General features: G+C 39.3%; 1 protein-coding gene across 2 annotated transcripts in view; it reads left to right on the forward strand.

Annotated features, from left to right (window-relative positions):
• The window catches only part of GPR107 (G protein-coupled receptor 107), a 141523-nt gene that overhangs the window by 66178 nt on the left and 56904 nt on the right, over nucleotides 1–18441 (forward strand). For both annotated transcript variants that reach the window (XM_077147116.1, XM_077147117.1), the window contains exons 8-12: nucleotides 5254–5364; nucleotides 5725–5858; nucleotides 10651–10726; nucleotides 12132–12205; nucleotides 12654–12771. In XM_077147116.1, coding sequence (XP_077003231.1) covers nucleotides 5254–5364; nucleotides 5725–5858; nucleotides 10651–10726; nucleotides 12132–12205; nucleotides 12654–12771 — 513 coding nt within the window. The remainder of the gene's footprint in view (nucleotides 1–5253; nucleotides 5365–5724; nucleotides 5859–10650; nucleotides 10727–12131; nucleotides 12206–12653; nucleotides 12772–18441) is intronic.

Consider the following 18441-nt stretch of genomic DNA (forward strand, 5'->3'; position numbering starts at 1 on the left):
CCTCTAGCTTAGATTTTGTTTAACAGATCAGAAGTTTTCAGTTCTTGTTTTCCTATTTCTTGCCCTGCCTGTATCATGCTTTTTTTATTATTCTCCCCTTAGGAGTGTCTACTTAGGTATTATAGACTCCAGCCAGATTTTCCAAGACCAAAGTAGCCTCCTGTCAGGAGGAAAGAGTCACCTGCATCAGTTTTCCCTGAAGGTGGGACCCAGCAGATTGAAAAGCTTCCCTATGAAGCCTCTGGGCTCTCTGTTTTTCCTGTCCTGCCCAGTATATGATGCTTGTCTGCCTGCAAGTTCCAGCAGCATGAGATGGTGTTGTACCTTTCATTTAAACAGATTCTTCCTGCTGAAGGCGTGGTGGAGACAGGAGAAGTTATAGTCAGGTTTTAATCACTTCACTTTTCCAAACCCTGGGGTCTGAACTCCTTGAGAGAGAGATTCCACCTGAGCTGGGCCCCACCGCTCTCCTAAGAAGGGCACAGGCTCCAGACATGCACTCCAAGAGGCTTAATTCTGCCTATGCCTAGGGTAGTGGAGCCTGAGAAGCCCTGCAGCTGTATCCAAAGAGCAGTGAAGCCTTAGAAACACAGCCACCAAAACGAAAGAGAAAAATCCTTTTCAGAGCCAGACCACCATTTTTCAGGTTTGCCAATCAAGAGCTTAAGATGGTACGTTGTTCTGTGTATCTGCAGGTCCTTTGTTCCCCCTCTTTTCCTTCATGGCCCAGACGTTTTCAAATCCAAAAATGCCTCTGTTTTTTTTTTTTGTTTGTTTGTTTTTTGTTTTTCTATTAGCCCTGTTCGCTCTGCGCCAGGCAAAAACCAGCAACTTCCACTTTTACTCGAGGTTCAGCTGAGCTGGGGGCCTATTTTTAGTAGTCAGAATTTGTTAATTAATTCTGCAGTTGGAGTTTGATTGTGCTCAGCTGCTGCTGCTGGTAAAGTCTCTTTCCTTTTCCCTCTGGGAAGCAGCCTGTTGGGGAGGGGCACCGGCCATTGCTGCTTGGGAAACTTGGGGTTCTCAGTGGGCTCGCAGCTGGTCCATCTGGTCCAGGCTGTGGTGTGCTGTGTGTCCGGTCACTGAAGTGGCCCCTGCAGTTGTTCTGTGCTGTTCCTGGCTACTAATTAGCTGCTTTGGAGGACGAACTAAATCCCACACCTTGCTAAGCCACCATCTTGGCCCCTCTCAATCATTGTGGTTTTGCTTTGCTTTTCTCCAATAGCTAATAATTTTGGGCATCTTCTCGTGCTTATTGACCATTTATATATGTTCTTTGGAGAAATGTCTATTCAAATCCTTTGCCTATTTTTTTTTAAATTGAGGTATTAGTGTTCTATTTGTTGAATTGTAGAAGTTCTTTCTATTTTCTTGGTATTAAACTCTTATCTTATATATGACTTCTTAGTATTTTCTCCCATTCTGTAGGTTGTCTTTTTACTTTCTTAATAATGTCTTTTGCTGCATAAAAAATTTTAATTTTGTTGAAGTCCAGTTTATCTGTATTTTCTTTTGTTCCTCATGGTTTTGGTGTCATAAACATTGATTATTTTATGGTAGATGTGTCTATTTCCCTTTGCAGTGTTTGCCTCATGTATTTTGGGGCATTCTGGTTTGGTGCATAAATATTTATGATTTTTATGTCTTCATGTTGAATTGTTCCTTTTATTAGTACATAGTATCCTTCTTTGTCTCTTTTAACTGTTTTACATTTGAAGTCTAATTTGTTGGATATTAGTATAGCTACTCCTGCTCTTTTCTGGTTGTTATTTGCATGAAATATCTTTTCCCAACCTTTCACTTTCAACCTATGTTTATCTTTGGGTCTAAGATGTGTTTCCTATAGACAGCGTACAGAAGGATCCTGTTTTTTAATCCATTCTGCCCATCTATGTCTTTTGATTGGGGAGTTCAATCCATTAACATTTAGTGTTATTACTGTACGGGTAGTACTTTCTTCTGCCATTTTGCCTTTTGGATTTTATATGTCATATCTAATTTTCCTTCTTTCTACACTCTTCTCCACACCTCTCTCTTCTGTCTTTTTGTATCTGTCTCTAGTGCTCCCTTTAGTATTTCTTGCAGAGCTGGTCTCTTGGTCACAAATTCTCTCAGTGATTTTTTGTCTGAAAATGTTTTAATTTCTCCCTCATTTTTGAAGGACAGTTTTGCTGGGTATAGAATTCTTGGTTGGCAGTTTTTCTCTTTTAGTAATTTAAATATATCATCCCACTGTCTTCTCGCCTCCATGGTTTCTGCTGAGAAATCTACGCATAGTCTTATTGGGCTTCCCTTGTATGTGATGGATTGCTTTTCTCTTGCTGCTTTCAAGATCCTCTCTTTCTCTTTGACCTCTGACATTCTACCTAGTCAGTGTCTTGGAGAACGTCTGTTTGGATCTATTCTCTTTGGAGTATGCTACACTTCTTGGATCTGTAATTTTAAGTCTTTCATAAGAGTTGGGAAATTTTCAGTGATAATTTCTTCGGTTAGTTTTTCTCCTCCTTTTCCCTTGTCTTCTCCTTCCGGGACACCCACAACATGTATATTTGTGCACTTCATATTATCATTCAATTCCCTGAGTTCCTGCTCATATTTTTCCATTTTTTTCCCTATAGTTTTTGTTTCTTGTTGGATTTCAGATGTTCCGTCCTCCAGTTCACTAATCCTAACCTCTGTCTCTTGAAATCTACCATTGTAGGTTTCCATTGTTTTTTTCATCTCTTCTACTGTACCTTTCATTCCCATAAGTTCTGTGATTTGTTTTTTCAGACTTTTCATTTCTTGTTTTTGTTCTTTCCTTGCCTTCTTCATATCCTCCCTCAATTCATTGATTTGGTTTTTGATGAGGTTTTCCATTTCTGTTTGTATATTCAGCATTAGTTGTCTCAGCTCCTGTATCTCATTTGAACTATTGGTTTGTTCCTTTGACTGGGCCATATCTTCAGTTTTACTGGTGTGATTTTACTGGTCATTTTTTGCTGGCATCTAGACATTTCATTACCTTTATTAGTTTAATCTGGAGATTGCTTTCACTTCTGTTACCTGGGGTTTTCTTGCTAGATGAATCTGTTGTCTATCTGTTCTTTGACCTTCAGTTCAGCTTTTTCTGGACCTCTAGCTTAGGTTTTGTTTAACAGAAGATAATTTTTCAGTTCTTGTTTTCTTGTATCTTGCCCTGCTTGTATGGTGCCTTTTCCCTCCCCACCCTTAGAAGGGTCTATGTAGATATTATAGACTCTAGCTGGGTTTTCCTGGACTAAACTGACCTACTATTAGGGGGAAGGAGTCACCTGCATCAGTTTTCCCTGAGGCTGAGACCCAGCAGGTTTAAAGACTTTGCTGTGAAGTCTCTGGGCTCTGTTTTTCTTATCCTGCCCAGTATGTGGTGCTTGTCTGCCTGTGGGTCCTACCAGCAAAAGATGTTGTGGCACCTTTAAGTTTGGCAGATTCTCCCTGCTGGGGGCATGGTGGAGACAGAGGAGAGGTTTTAGGCTGGTTTTAATGGCTTCAAATTGCCATGTCCTGGGGTCTGAATTCCTTGAGGGAGGGATTCCACCTGAGTTGGGCTTCACCCCTCCCCTGGGGAAGGCACAGGTGGGAGACAGCCCTGAAACCAGCCCGTTTCTGCCTATGCCTGGGGCAGTTGCAGCCCAAGAAGTCCTGCTGCTGAATCCAGAGGCTGCCAAGTCTCCGTAGAAACACAACCACTAAAACATCCGTTTCCTCCCCTTTCCTCTTTTTCCATTAGCCCAATGAGTGACCTCCGCCTTGACCAGGTTTAGAGTCTCTTTCCTTTCCCTCTGGGAAGCTGCCTGTGGGGGAGGGGCATTGGCCTTCATGGCTTGGGGAACTCACGGTTCAGGGGATGCTCGCAGCCGGTCCAGCTGGTCCAGACTGGGGTACGCTGTGTGTCTGGTCACTGACGTGGCTCCGGGAGCTGTTCTGTACTGTTTCTGGTCATTCAGTAGTTCTGGAGGACGAGCTAAAACGCGCACATTGCTAACCCGCCATCTTGGTCCCCTCTCTCCAACATTGATTATTTTATATCATTCTTTGCAACTTCATATAAATTGCGTTTGGAATTTTAAAATTTTACTAGGTTTAGAAGTTTTCTTTTTCTGGTGAAGTTTACAAAGGCGAAAATATACATTATCATGTTTATAATGATGAGTTTGAAACACGGTTTAAAAGATTAATAATTTCAGCTTTAGTGTTCTTGGTCTTTTTTTTACCCCCTCATTTTCTCATCAAATGTCTCTTATTATTCCATTCTTTTAAATTGCAAGATATAGTATACAGGCAGAAAAATGTGTAATACTTATATTGACTTAGAAATCATGATAGCGAACTGGGTAAGCATCACCTGGGATAAGAAATGAAACAATGCTAGTACCCTTTCACATCCCTTCCGAACTCTAGAGGTAACCCTTATGAAAATTTTTTATGATTATTTCCTTGTTTTCTTTGTAATTTTACCATCTACATAGTCATTCCCAAACAATATATTTTAGACAGATTCCTTTTTACTTCAGTACTTTTCCGGGCTTTTACTGCTTATAGTAAAGTGTTCTTAGAATTGACCAAGGAAGCACCTTCTGCAAGCTTATATTTATATGTCTTTTTATTTTCGTTAAACTTCATTTGAGTCACATGAAATATATGAAAATCATAGAAAAATGTCAAAATATAGAAGTGTTGCCCTTTTAATTGCCTTATGCCATAGGTATAAATTTGGATTAGAGAATATTGATCCTTTACCTTTTCAAGTATCAAAGTGAACCTCCTTTCTTTTCTTTTGCATGAGCAGGCACCAGAAATTGAACCCAGGTCTCCGACACTCCTTTCGTTTCAAAGAGTATTTTTCTCCTTACAGGGCAGAGTAATGGGTTTGCATACTAGATAATTACATCTCAGGTTATCTCTGCAGACTTTCACAGACGTGAAGTTATGTGATATATGTGATAAAGCATATCTAGTAAAATGTTAATTGTAGAATCTAGAAAGTGGATATAGAAGTGTTCATAGTGCAGTTCTTTCGTTTTTTCTGTATTCTTGAAAATTGTCAGGACAAAATATAGAGAAGAAAATCATAGAACAAGAAAATGTTGCTTAGCTCTGCTCTGGGAGGATTGATTAGTTTAAGTAGACTATATTTTCTTTTGTCTATAATATTCACAATTTATTTCTAAGGTTTAAAAATTTAGTTGAAGATTTGTATATCCTTAAATTTTTTTTCTTCTTCATTTTCAGTTTTTCTTTAACATCAGCACTGATGACCAAGAAGGTCTCTACAGTCTTTATTTTCATAAATGCCCTGGAAATGAAATACAATCTAGTGACAAGTTTTCGTTCAGCCTTGATGTGAGTACTGTACAGAGACTGTTCCACGTGGGTTGACCTGAGGATTTTGTCAGTAGTGTAAAATGAAAAACCTTTATTTCTCCATAAGAATAGATTTTAGAAACTCTTAAGCAGAGTAAAAGAAAAATGTGGCCAGTTTAAACTCATTGCTTGTGGGATACTTTAGCAGAGAGTCTATGAATAAGATAATACTAAAGCAGTTTAGTGTGTGTTTACACTTTGACCTGTGTGTTAAGAATGTGGTTCTTATCTAACTGGTACTCATTTTCTTAAGCTTAAGTGAAACAACTGAGATTCCAAATAAGTGAATAAGGAATCATCCCTTCCTTAAAAGTAAAACTAATTTCATACTGGTTTCAGATTGAGATCACAGAGAAGAATCCTGACAGTTACCTCTCAGCAGGAGAAATTCCTCTCCCCAAATTATACATTTCTATGGCCTTTTTCTTCCTCCTTTCTGGGACCATCTGGATTCACATCCTTCGAAAAAGACGGTAAATTATTATTTCCTTGAGACTTTCAACTTAGAGTGTCTTGGAATTTTAAAATTTCACCTTTTTTCTGGCTTCTGAACCTGGGAGGAATTGGCATTGGCAATCTTGTTCTCTTCAAAGGGTATGTTCCCCAAAACACTAGGGAGGTTTGCAGGACTCTTGCAGTATAGGAGACCTTTACATTCCTTGGTGTTTGTTCCTTTCCCATTGCTTTGTTTAAAAAATGAATCCAAATATTTCAATACTATACAAACAAAATGTGTAAGCAGTGTTTCCTTAGTGTTGATACCTAGAGTGAGCCAAGCATGAGCATGTTGGTCCCATTCAGTGTCTGATCATTCTGAAGAGACGATTAATGAAAAGGACCCACTGCCTGGATGGGAGTACAGAGCTACTGTTTAGTACTGAAGGCATCAGCTGGAAGCTTGGCTGGATTAGATTATTTTTATTGACATCCTGATGCTTGTCTCTGGAAGAAACTTCTTCAAATCCCTTCTTCCTGACTCTTGGCCTTCCTTCTGAAACCCCTGAGGCTTTAACTTCCGCTGCTTGGTTCTTGAGGGAGCAGCTGCATATTTATGGAGCTAATGTTTAATTCTTTGTCTTCCTTCTAACAAAATTGAGGAGATAATATTAAATTAATTTTCAGTTAGAGAATAGTATAAGTTATTTCTGATATTATAAGGCCATTGTTCTAATTTACAAGCTGCTGGAATACACTATACCAGAAATCGAATGGTTTTTAAAAGGGGGTATTTATTAAGTTGCAAGTTCTAAAGCCATGAAAATGTCCAAGGCAAGGCTATGAAGATGTCCAATCTAAGGCATCCAGGGAAAGATACCTTGGTTCAAGAAGGCTGATGACATTCAGGGTGTCTCTCCCAGCTGGAAAGGCACATGGTGAGATTTGCTAGCTTTCTCTTCAGTGGCTTCCCCAGGACTCTGTCCATTCTGTTGGCTCTCTCAGTTCTGGTGGCTCTCATGGCTCTTTCCAAAACAGTTTCCTCTTAAAGGGCTCCAGTAAGCAACGTCACCTTGAATGGGTGGAGACACATCTCCATGAAAGCTAACTAATTAAAAGTTATTGCTCACAATTGGGTGTGTCACATCTCCGTGGACACAATCAAAAAGTTCCCACCCAGCAATATTGAATGAAGAACTTGGCTTTTCTGGGGTGCACAACAGATTCAAACCAGCACAGCCATAAAGTGGGTAAATGATGGTTGTAAGATGGATTGATTGAAATTCATAAAATAACCATCCACAAATACCAAATACCTCTTTCTTTGGAGCATTGGGGCAGAAATTGAGAGACTTCTTTAATGCCTGGTAGTATATCTTCTAGTGAACATGCCCACAATCTGTAATATTAGCCTCTGGCTGGGTACAGTTTCTGATTCTTATTTGTTGTAATATTTTTTATTCCCACCAGATGGAAAGAATTTCTTGTTTGCTTGTGAAGAGACTACATAATCATGTTTAGACTAGATTATCAGGCAGTCATTACTAAGAAAGAATTCTATAAATTCCGGCCATAAAGCATTTTTTTTTTATTCAAAGATTTGAAATTTTGCTTTTCCTTTTATTAATAAGAAAAGTAAGAACTTGCAGTCAGAAGACCTGATTTCAAGTGTAAACTCTCTTTTGCTGCTTGTAAGCTTTGCTTTACTTTCACTTTTTCCTTGCTCAAAACTGGGACAGTAATCATTGGTCTGCCTTTCTCTTCAAGTCTTAGATTCTTAATTTTGTTATGTGATCTCCAAAAAATCTCTCTAAGAGTTCTTTGAAAGTCAGTTTTCTATAATAATACAAAGTACATGTAAAATATTTTTACTAACCTGGCATTTATTTAGTGATCCAGTTGTCATTGTCACTGGCTCTAGTATTTTAAATCAGTGGTTAAATGAGGCTGACCTATTTTGTAGCACTCATGTTTTACGTTTTTTTCGATGCATAGTATATAAATACATACAGAAATGCATAAATATTTTAAGTTCTCTGGCCTGTCCCCATGTACTTCTGGAAGTCTAACAGTTCCGTTAGGTTAGAGATTTGTATGATCTGAGGGTATGTGACTTCAAGTCTTCCAGGCATTTCAGAGGTTTTTAGCCCCTTAGAGCTAGAAGGAACTGAGAGATCTCAGTGGCTTCATTTTATTGAGTGATATGGCCAGTGAAGTGAGAGATATGGCCAACATCACATGAAGCACTGGGACTGAAACTCATATCTTCTTGCTAGTCCGTATTTGCTCATCTCAACTCTGTAAGTTCTGTCTTGGGTCCCAGAGCTTGGGGAAGAGAATCCTGGGGGATATGTACTATGCACAGTCAGACAATTATGTTGGTTAATTCAGTTAATTTTCCAACAGCTTTTCAAGGTAGATATTGCCCCACTTTCAGAAGAGGTTACTGAGGCTTAGAGAGATTAAATTAATAAGGGTAGAAGCATCTTTCCATCATATCACTGTCCCAGCCTTTGATGTTTAACTTTTGACTGCAAGTCAAAGTTGCCAGAATGTGTGAGTGAGCACAGTTCTTTACGATGGGCAGTTTGCATGTGTGCAAATCTAAGTGCTATTCAATAGTGATGGACTCCCCTGGTCTTGACTTCCCTTTTTTGACCTCTAAGTAGGTGTGAACTAGAAGAGGAAAGTAGCAGAGAGCAAATCATCTGGTTGTGTTTAGACTCAAATACCGCCATTCCTGGCACGCACTTATTATTCTCCTCAATTTCCTATCTTCTCTCTCATTCCCTCTCAATCATAGATATCCACTCAAATGTGTTCAATATGTATTTTCTGATAAATAGATAACATTTGTTGGTGTTGCGTGTACTTTTAATTTATGTAAACTATACTTTCTGTAGATATTGTTTTCATGCATTTTTCACTCAGTAATATCCTTTTTAAAGATCTCTCCACATTGATGCATATACATCTAGTTAATTGTATTTTTAATGGAACCACAGGTAGCTTCAGTTCATTGATTTTTAACTATTTTACAACATTCCATGTAAGTATCTCCACCTTTTATTTATTTATTCCTTAAGTGATGGACTCCAGGTTGTCTCCATCTCCCTGCTATCCCTGACAGTACAACCATGAACTTTCTTCCTGCTGTCTCTTTATAGATCTGTGCAGCCCCTGAGGTATATTCCCAGAAGGAGGCATGCTGAGTCATGAAGTATACACTCATTTAACTTCATGAAGTACTGCCAAATTGCTCACCCAGTATGGCTGCACTATGCCAGCACTGCATAAGGGTTCCTGTTTCCCCAGATGCTTAATTTTTGCCAGTCTGATAGATGTAAACTGATAACCTCATTTTATTTTGCACTTCTCTGAATATTAGTGATGTGAAGTATATTTTCAGGAATTTATTAGATATTTGGGTTCCCCCTCTTGTGACTGCCTTTTTACATTCTTTGAATATTTTTCTGTTGGATTTTCTGACTTTTTCTTGTTCCTTTGTATGAGTTTTTTACTGTTCTGGATATCAATCCCTTGTCTGTTTTGTTGTTGCAAATTTCTTCTTCCAGCTCATTTGGGAAGAGATTTGTGCTGATTGGAAAAAAAAAGAAAAAAAAATTTCTTCTTCCAATCTGTTGGATTTGTCTGTGGTGTTCATTGTTGGCTGAAAGCCTTTCATTTCAATAGCATCAAAGCAAACTAATTTTAGTCTTTTGCATAGTATCTTTGTGTATCTTAAGAAGCTCTTTCTTACTCCAAGATCATAAATGTTTATTTTACATTTAGAGCTCCATCTGGTGTTCTCCTTCTATATACGTATGCAGTCGAGTTCCAACTTTATTTTTTCTATATATTGGTTTGAGCCAGTTATTTCTGATGTCAACTATTAACCAGTGTATCCTTTCCTACTGATTTGGTGCCACTTTTATCATATAGCAAGCTTCCTTACAGGCATGAATCTGTTTCTGAAATCTAGTCTATTCCATTGATCTCTGTCTGATCTGCACCTGTTCTGTAATTTTTACTCATGTGGTTTTGGCAGAATGTCTTCATATCTGAGAGTATGAGTTCCCCCTGTGGCTCTTATTCAAACTTCACTTAGGTACTTTAATAGAAATCTAAATTTTTCTCCATAATATTCTTTTGTGTCCTGTTAGGTTTTCTACCAGGAAAGGGGAGAGGAATTTTATGCTTAGAAGCCCAAAGGTGGACTGGTACCATTGTTATACCTGCCTGTTGGAAGAGAGGGGTGGGAATGGGTATTTTGCCCTATTGGTCTGATGTGTTTGGCAAGAGCAACTGTGAAGGGTAAACTGAACTGCATAGCTCAGACACTTTCTTCTAGCTCATCCCTGATGCCTTCCTCTACTCTGGGCTCTAGATTTCCCCTACATACCTTCATTACCTTCTGCTTTCCTGAGGATTTCATTCAGTTTTCTCAGATCCATCTACTTCACTCTTACCTCTGGCTTTTCCAGGGTGGCTTCTGGGAAAGAAACCAGCAGCTTGTGTTAGATTTCCATCTTGTCAGGATTCAGAATCCATTATATCTGGCTTTAGTGCACAACTCTTGGTTCCATTCACAACATCAAATTATATATTAGATATAACTTTAAGGTTTTATATGAAGCCTTTTCTATCTACAGAGATTGCTTTTTTTAAAAGCCTTCATGTTTATATGGTTTGCTTATTTTATGTATAAACTCTTTAAAAATATATCTGATGCCTGCAGCTTCTGCTGTCCTTTGGGGAGACTAAAAAAAATAGTCTCCTTTAAGAATACAAAATATTCTTAAAGGAATTCTTTTTTCTCTGTTTTTGTAGGAATGATGTTTTTAAAATTCACTGGTTGATGGCAGCTCTTCCTTTCACAAAGTCTCTTTCCTTGGTGTTCCACGCAGTATGTATTAGGATTTTTGGGGTCATTTGTGAAATGATGTACAATGACTATATGAGCAAGAAAAATTTGTTAGAAGAAGGGTGTTAGATCAGTGGGAAACGAGGTGAAATAATATATTTCTAAGAAGCCCTCTTTTATTTGGGGAGGGGGCTGGTCATGAGGGCTAAATGGTCATAACTTCTCCCCAAACTAGACTTAAGAAATCTTCCAGATATTCCCTACAAACACAGAATTCTCCTAGAACACTTATTTGCTTTTATTTGTTATTTCTTGCGATTAGAATGTCACCTGCTGAATTGTTTCCATTACTTCCTTTATTTTTCCAAATATTCCCTCACATTCCCCTTTGGTTTTAAGTTCAGTGTTATACTTACTTGAGAGCAAATTGATGTTTTAAGGATTGAATTTAATACTGAAGCTTAAGCTCTTATATTTAGAACTGAATATTTATCTGGTGGGGCTATGATTTTCCAATATGTGGACCACACTTGTGAGGGTAGAAGTTCCCAGACATGTACTCTCCTACTGCATTTAAAAACATTGTTGGAAAAAGCAATAAAATATCCAGTTAAAATTTCAAGAAATGGCAGTAATTGGGATAATTTCCCACTTGGATACAAGTTAAAAGATGCTTTCTGGAACCATATAGATAATGAAGATAGGGTCCTTGACTAACTTTAGTATCTAGATAGCTATTTGTGATAGAATGGAAGCTGTATAAAGAAATTAAAGTCAGAAATGAAGGTTCTGCCAGGAAACATTTTGGGCATGTTTTTGAAACTTGCCAGTTTTGTTGAAATGCTTTGGTGGGGGCGGGCCACAGTGGCTCAGCAAGTGGGAATGCTTGCCTGCGATGCCACAGGACCCGGGTTCGATTCCCGGTGCCTGCCCATGTAAAAAAAAAAAATGCTTTGGTGGCTTTGGGTAGTTCTAAATTTATGAAATGTATGGATGATTCTGCACATATTTTTGACTGACTGATGGACTAACATGTATATGTATATCCAATATTCAAGCCTATTATATATGTATATAATAGGCTTGGATATCCAAAAAAAAAAGTCAGTTCCATATCCAGGCTTTTCAGTATCTAAGCTTGGATATTGAAAAGATCTGTGTGGTATTTGGAACTTGGAGATTTTTAAGAACAGAATGAATATGCAGCCATTTTCCTCAAGGGAGGGGTCTGGGCTGGGTGTTAGTGACATTGAAACCTTACATCAGGTTTATCAAACTACCTGATGTTTTGTTAATGCACTTACATACTTAATTGTGAACTGGCAAGTTAGGAATTAGGTGGGGATGGACATTCCCCATCATGAGGTGCGTGGGTGTGATTTGTTGTTTCATTGTACAGAGGCACGTGGTAGGTCCACCTTTCTAAAATGCAGTTGTTTGATTTCAGATCGACTATCACTACATCTCTTCCCAGGGCTTTCCAATTGAAGGTTGGGCTGTTGTATACTACATCACTCACCTGTGAGTATGCAGAATTATATGTGAAATACTTATACCAAGAAATGACATGCAAGAAAAGTTGGGAAAGCCATGGTAGGAAAAGACCTGTCTCGAGTTGACCCGCAGTGCCCTCTCATGGCAACCCGTCTCAGTCTCTGCCATGCTAAAAGTGTGTGACCTACAGGTGGCTGTCCATACCTAAGAATTCAGGACTGCTAGTATGCTATTGGTAGGAGGCTGCCTACCTGCAGCATCTGGCTGCTCAGGGTACGTAGCTTAATATTTGTGTGGCAGGTAGTGCTGTATGTAGCCAACTATTTGGGTTGTTTACTTGAGGCGAATTTTCTGAATTTGTTTGCCTGTCTTTTGTAAGACGCTTATGAAGTCTTAGAATGAACTGTTTAACCAGACTCTCAGAGTGAGTGTCTGAAGAGATCTCTTGGTATCTGTTAAATTTTTTCTTTTCCAGATTGAAAGGTGCACTACTCTTCATCACCATTGCACTTATTGGCACTGGCTGGGCTTTCATTAAGCACATCCTTTCTGATAAGGACAAAAAGATCTTCATGATTGTCATTCCACTCCAGGTAAAGGAACACCAATCCTACTTATTCTAGTCCCTCTCTCACTCCTTAGCAGGGCTCACCTTCAGGCTCAGTCTGCCATTGGGGATTGAACAGTACAAGGCTCTCTTTCTGGAATTCTGACAAAAACCTAGACTTTTTGTCCTTACACTGGAAGATGCTTGACCATCAGTCATCTTTAAAACCAGCATGTGGATGCCTAAGCTTTGAATAGAGAGCTATTGAGAAATTAGGGAAATTACTGCCTTCTCTGCATCACTTTGCCCTATAACAAAATGGCACTCATAGCGAAGAAGTTCAGGTACATAATAATTTTGTTAACATATTATTTTAAAACTGTGAATGACACCAGTGAGTTTCCGCAAGGTAGAATATTCTAATAGACATTGGGGACAAACATATTAAATGCTTCCTGTGTTTGGAGCCCTGGGCTGAAGCCTACCTTACATGGTTATGAACCCCTCAGAAGAGGAGCCTTATCATATCTTATATTCAAAAGTCTTCTCAGAAGCAGAATCTGAGTAAAAAAGGTATACTAGAGAGGTTCTGGGGTGCACAGGTGATTCAGTGGTAGGATGCTCACCTTCCATGTAGGAGACTCAGGTTCAATTTCTGGACTATGCACCCTTGCCCCCCCCCCAAAAAAGCCATATACTAGAGAGTTTCTAGCAGGGATAGGATGCACAACTACTGTGTTCTGCTGATCAGAGAGCATCTGTTGGATAAAGTTGTGCTTATCAACTGATTTTGGAGTGCAATGTAAATGTGGCAGGTAGGAAGGAAGGGGACAACCTCCTAGGCACCCAGATCAGCCTAGCCAACTATGGCAGTTGGTAGTTCAGCAAAGTTTGCAGCAAAAGCCACCCTTATATTCAATAATAAGAAACATATGTTAGCATCACATGAATAATACAGATGAGTTGCTGTAAGATTCCAAGGAGTGATACAACACCCTAAATTAGAACAATCTAGAAAGGTTTTATGTCAGAGATAGGCCTTGACTGGATGTTTAAGGAAGGGAATATGACAGGCAAAGGAGTAGCAGCAAAAACATGTAATACTTCTGTCTGGGGATAAAAGATACTGTGCAGCTCTTTTGGGTCTTTTGAGCCACTAAGCCAAATTCCTAAAGCCTACTGTGCTGGTTTGAAAAGATTTATGTACCCTAGAAAAGTCATGTTTTAATCCTAATTCCATTTTGTAAAGATAGCTGTTTCTTCTAATCCCTACCCAGTACTGTAAACTCCCTATGCTGTAAACTTTAATTAGATTATCTCAATCAAGTGTGGGTATTAAACGTGATTAGGTGGAGACGTGTCTCCACCCATTCCAAGTGGGTCTTGATTACTTTACTGGAATCCTTTAAAAGAGGAAGCATTTTGGAGAAAGCTTCAGAATAATATAGCCATGAGAAATAGAGAGTCCACCAGCCAGCAAACTTTGGTGATGGAGAAGTAAAACACCCCCCAGGGAGCTTCATGAAACAAGAAACCTAGAGAGAAAGCCAGTAGATGCCGTCACGTTTGCCATATCCCTTTCCAGATAAGAGACAAACCCGGACTGTGTTCATCATGTGCCTTTCCACAGGTTTCAGAGAGAAACCCTGAACTTTGACATTTCTATAGACTTGCTTTAATTGGGACATTTTCATGGCCTTAGAACTGTAAACTTGTATCTTCTTAAATTCCCCTTTTTAAAAAGCCATTCCATTTCTGGCTAGCAAGCTAGAATACCTGCCACGGTCTCAGAGCTTGGTGGAAACTGGAAGCTCTTCCCACTTTGTTATACTGCTTTCCTGTGCCTTTTTTTTCTTTAGTAGCTGCTGCCATCCACTCTTTTTTGTATCTTCTTCCTTTTAGCATGAATTGTGGTGTAATAGGGCCCAGTCTTCCCTGTTTAATCCTTTCTGTTGGGAATTGTGGTTAAATGGGGTTATAAAGTCCTACCTGCTCAGCACCTGAGTGACTCCTGAGGCTCAGGATACCTAAAAAAGCAAAATACCATGTTTATTATCTATTACTGCATAACAAATTACTCCAAAATTTAGTGACTTAATAATGATCACTGGCTCAAGATTACAGAATGAGACATTTCAGGGTTCTATCCCCTTACAGAAGCATGCTCTGACAGAAACATCTTTTTTAAAGCTCCAAAAAAAACACTAAAGGACTGCAGTGACAGGGCAAATGCCAAATCAAGAAAAAGACTGCTTAAAAGCAATAAGATCTATTTGTACCCTGGCTAGCCCACCTTCCACCCCTCAGCTGCTTGGTGCTGAGAAGGCTCATGCTCCCAGTGCAGATCCCTAGTTTCAGTGCCAGAGGGAGCAGAATAATGTTTGCTTACATACTTGGAGCATGTATGTCTGGCCCAGTCTCTCTGGTGGTGGCCTGAGGGACTCGCCATCCCAGAATTTGCCCTGAATGTGAAGGTAGCTCATGGAACTCTCTTAGAGAAAGCTGTGGGAGAGCAGTCAAGTCGTGTTGCCTGGGGTAAGGGATTTCTGGCTGTAACATTTACCTTCCAGGGGCCAGGACCTTCAGGAACCTGTTTCCTAGGAAAGAAGGGATATTAGGAAACGTTTAAGTGGGAGCATTCCAAGGGCCGCAAATGCATGCCCAAGATAAGATGCGCAGAAAGGAGCAGGGAGGCCCCTACTCTTTGACCTAGAGTTATTCTCTAAACTGAAGCTCTGAAGAGGAGACTGGCATAGGTCAGTTGCAAAGACTGGGACTTGTGTTTTCGTTTTTTCTTCTTTTTTTGTTAGCTACTGGTAATCAAGTAAAGCTCTGTCATAATACTAGCTGGATCAAACTTAAGGAACAGAAGCCTCAGCATCTAAATTCAGTGATAACACATTAAGATATCAAATGTCTGTGTTACAACAAAATGGTCACAAAACACACAAAGACAGGAAGTGCTGACCCAAACAAAGGAAAAGACAAAATTCCCTAGAAGGTATCATTAGCAAATTGGAGCTCACAGGAGAATCAGTGGACTTAAAGATAAGAGAATTGAAATCATTCAGTCTGAGGAGCAGAACAAAGGAAAATGAGGAAAAGTGAACTGAGCCTGAGGAACCTGTGGAGCACCATAGCTAATATACCCGTTATGAGAGTCAAAGAAGGGAAATTAAGAAAAAGGAGTAGAGAGAATATTCAAAGAAATGATGACTGAAAACTTTCCGAATTTAATAAAAAACATCAATATACATATCTGTGTTGCTCAATGAACTCCAAAAAAGGATAAACTCAAATAGGAATATAGACTGTAAGCTTTATAAAGACTGTAAGCTAAATTTCTTGAACTTGATAACTGCGCTTAACATGGTTGGTGACCCAAGTGAAAAACCTCTTCTCAGGAAATATTCAAGGAGTGTGATGTATGCAACCTACACTCAAGTGTTGAGAAAATGGATTGGTAAATAGATAGGCAGGGAAGCAGATGGACAGATGAAATAATAAAGCAAAAGTGATGAAATGTTCAAATTGGTAGGTTACGTACCTGAGAAAGGGATATGTTGGAGTTCTCTGTATGTAGTTTTTATTATTTTTGTAATTATCCTGTAAGTATGAAAGTATTTCAGAATAAGATGTTAAAAACAACAACAGTAGCCATTTATTATTCTCTTACAGTTTCTCTGAGTGAGGAATTTGGGAGAGACTTAACTGGGTAGGTCTGGCTCAGGGTCTCGTGAAGGTATAGTGATTCATTGGCTAGGGCTGAGATCATCTTTAAGCTCCTTCACTCGTCTGTGTCCTGGGCTGGGAAAACTTGCTCATATGGGGGCTGGAACAACTGGGACTCCTTGGGCATCTGTATCTCTTCATGATCTCTCTATCATGGTGATTTCAGGGTTGTCAGGCTTCTTACAAGGAGACTCATGGCTCCGAAGGTATGTATTCTAAGAGAGAGAGAAAGCCACGTGGCAGCGGTATCCTTTTTATAACCTACCCTTGGAAATCACATGGCATTACTTTCACCATACTCTGTGGGTCAGAGTATTTATAAGCCTGCCCAGGTTCAGGGGAGGACACAATGACTACCTCTCTCTCTCTTCCAATCTGTATGCCTTTTATTAATCTTCTTGCCTTATTTATTTTTAATAGTTTTGTTCAGGCACCGAACAATCCATCCTAAGTGTACAATCAGTGGCTCTTAGTATAATCACATTATTAAGCATTCAACATAAAAAAAATGCCATACCCCATATACCCACCCCCATTATTGATGTTTAGCTTTGGTATAGTGCTTTTGTTACAATTAATGAAAAGATAATACAGTGTTATTGTTAACTATAGACTTTGTATTAATTGTATTTTTTCCATATACCACATTATTTTTTTTTAGTATTTTTATTATAAACAAGCAAATGTACAAACATTCCTGACATGGTTATAATCAGTGGCTCAAAATATCATCACTTAGTTGTGTATTCATCACCGTGATAAATTTTTTTTTGAACATTATATCTCTCCAGCAAAAGAAAGAAAAAAGAAGAAACTCACATACCATAACCCTTACCCCTCCCTTTGATGGACCACTAGTATTTCCGTCTACTCAATTTATTTTAACCTTTGTTCCCCATATTATTTGTTTATTTCTTATCCATATTTTTCACTCATCTGTCCAAATCGTTGATAAAAGGATCATCAGACACAAGGTTTTCAGTCACAGAGTCACATTGCAAAAGCTATGTCATTGTACAATCATCTTCAAGAAACATGGCTACTGGTATACATCTCTACAGTTTCAGGTACTTCCCTCTAGCCACTCTAATACACCATAAACTAAAAAAGTGATATCTTTATAATGCATAAGAATAGCCTCCAGGATACCCTGTCGACTCTGTTTGAAATCTCTCAGCCACTGACACTTTATTTTGTTTCATTTCTCTCTTACCCCTTTGGTCGAGAAGGTTTTCTCAATCCTTGATGCTGAGTCCCAGCTCATCCTAGGATTTCTGTCCCACATTGCCAGGGAGTCATGTCCCACATAGAAGGGGAAGGGCAATGAATTCGCTTGCCATGTTGGCTTAGAGAGAGAGGCCACATCTGAACAACAAAAGAGGTTCTCTGGGGTTGACTTTTAGGCCTAATTTTAGGTAGGCTTAGTCTATCTTCTGCAGGGATAAGTTTCATAGGGGCTGTCATGGTTAGGTTCATGTATCAGCTTGGCCAGGTGGTGGTGCCCAGTCATCTGTCTGGTTGGGCAAGTGCTGGCCTGCCTGTTGCAGTGAGGACATTTCATAGAATTAGACCATGATCACGTCAGCTGCATCCACAGATGATTCCATTTGTAATCAGCCAAGGGAAGTGTCTTCTGCAATAAGTGATGCTTAATCTAATCACTGGGAGGCTATTTAAAAAGAGGATTCAGAAGAGACAGTTACTCTTCCTGCTTCAGCCAGTGAGCCACTCGTATGGAGTTCATCTAGACCTTTCATCATCGTCACCAGCTTCACAGCCTGCCCTGTGGATTTTGAACTCTTCCATTCCTCCAGTTGTCCAACCAGCCTCTCCTGAGATTTTGTTGAGGAACTTCATAGAAGTTACCAGCTTGCAGCCTGCCCTACAGACCTTGGACTCTTACATTCCCACGGTTGTCCAGCCAGCCTCTCCTGACAGTTCTTTGAGGACCTTCATCAGAGTTACCGGCTTGTGACCTATCCTA

This window comes from Tamandua tetradactyla, chromosome 2 (genome assembly GCF_023851605.1).
Source record: "Tamandua tetradactyla isolate mTamTet1 chromosome 2, mTamTet1.pri, whole genome shotgun sequence".
NCBI lineage: Eukaryota > Metazoa > Chordata > Mammalia > Pilosa > Myrmecophagidae > Tamandua > Tamandua tetradactyla.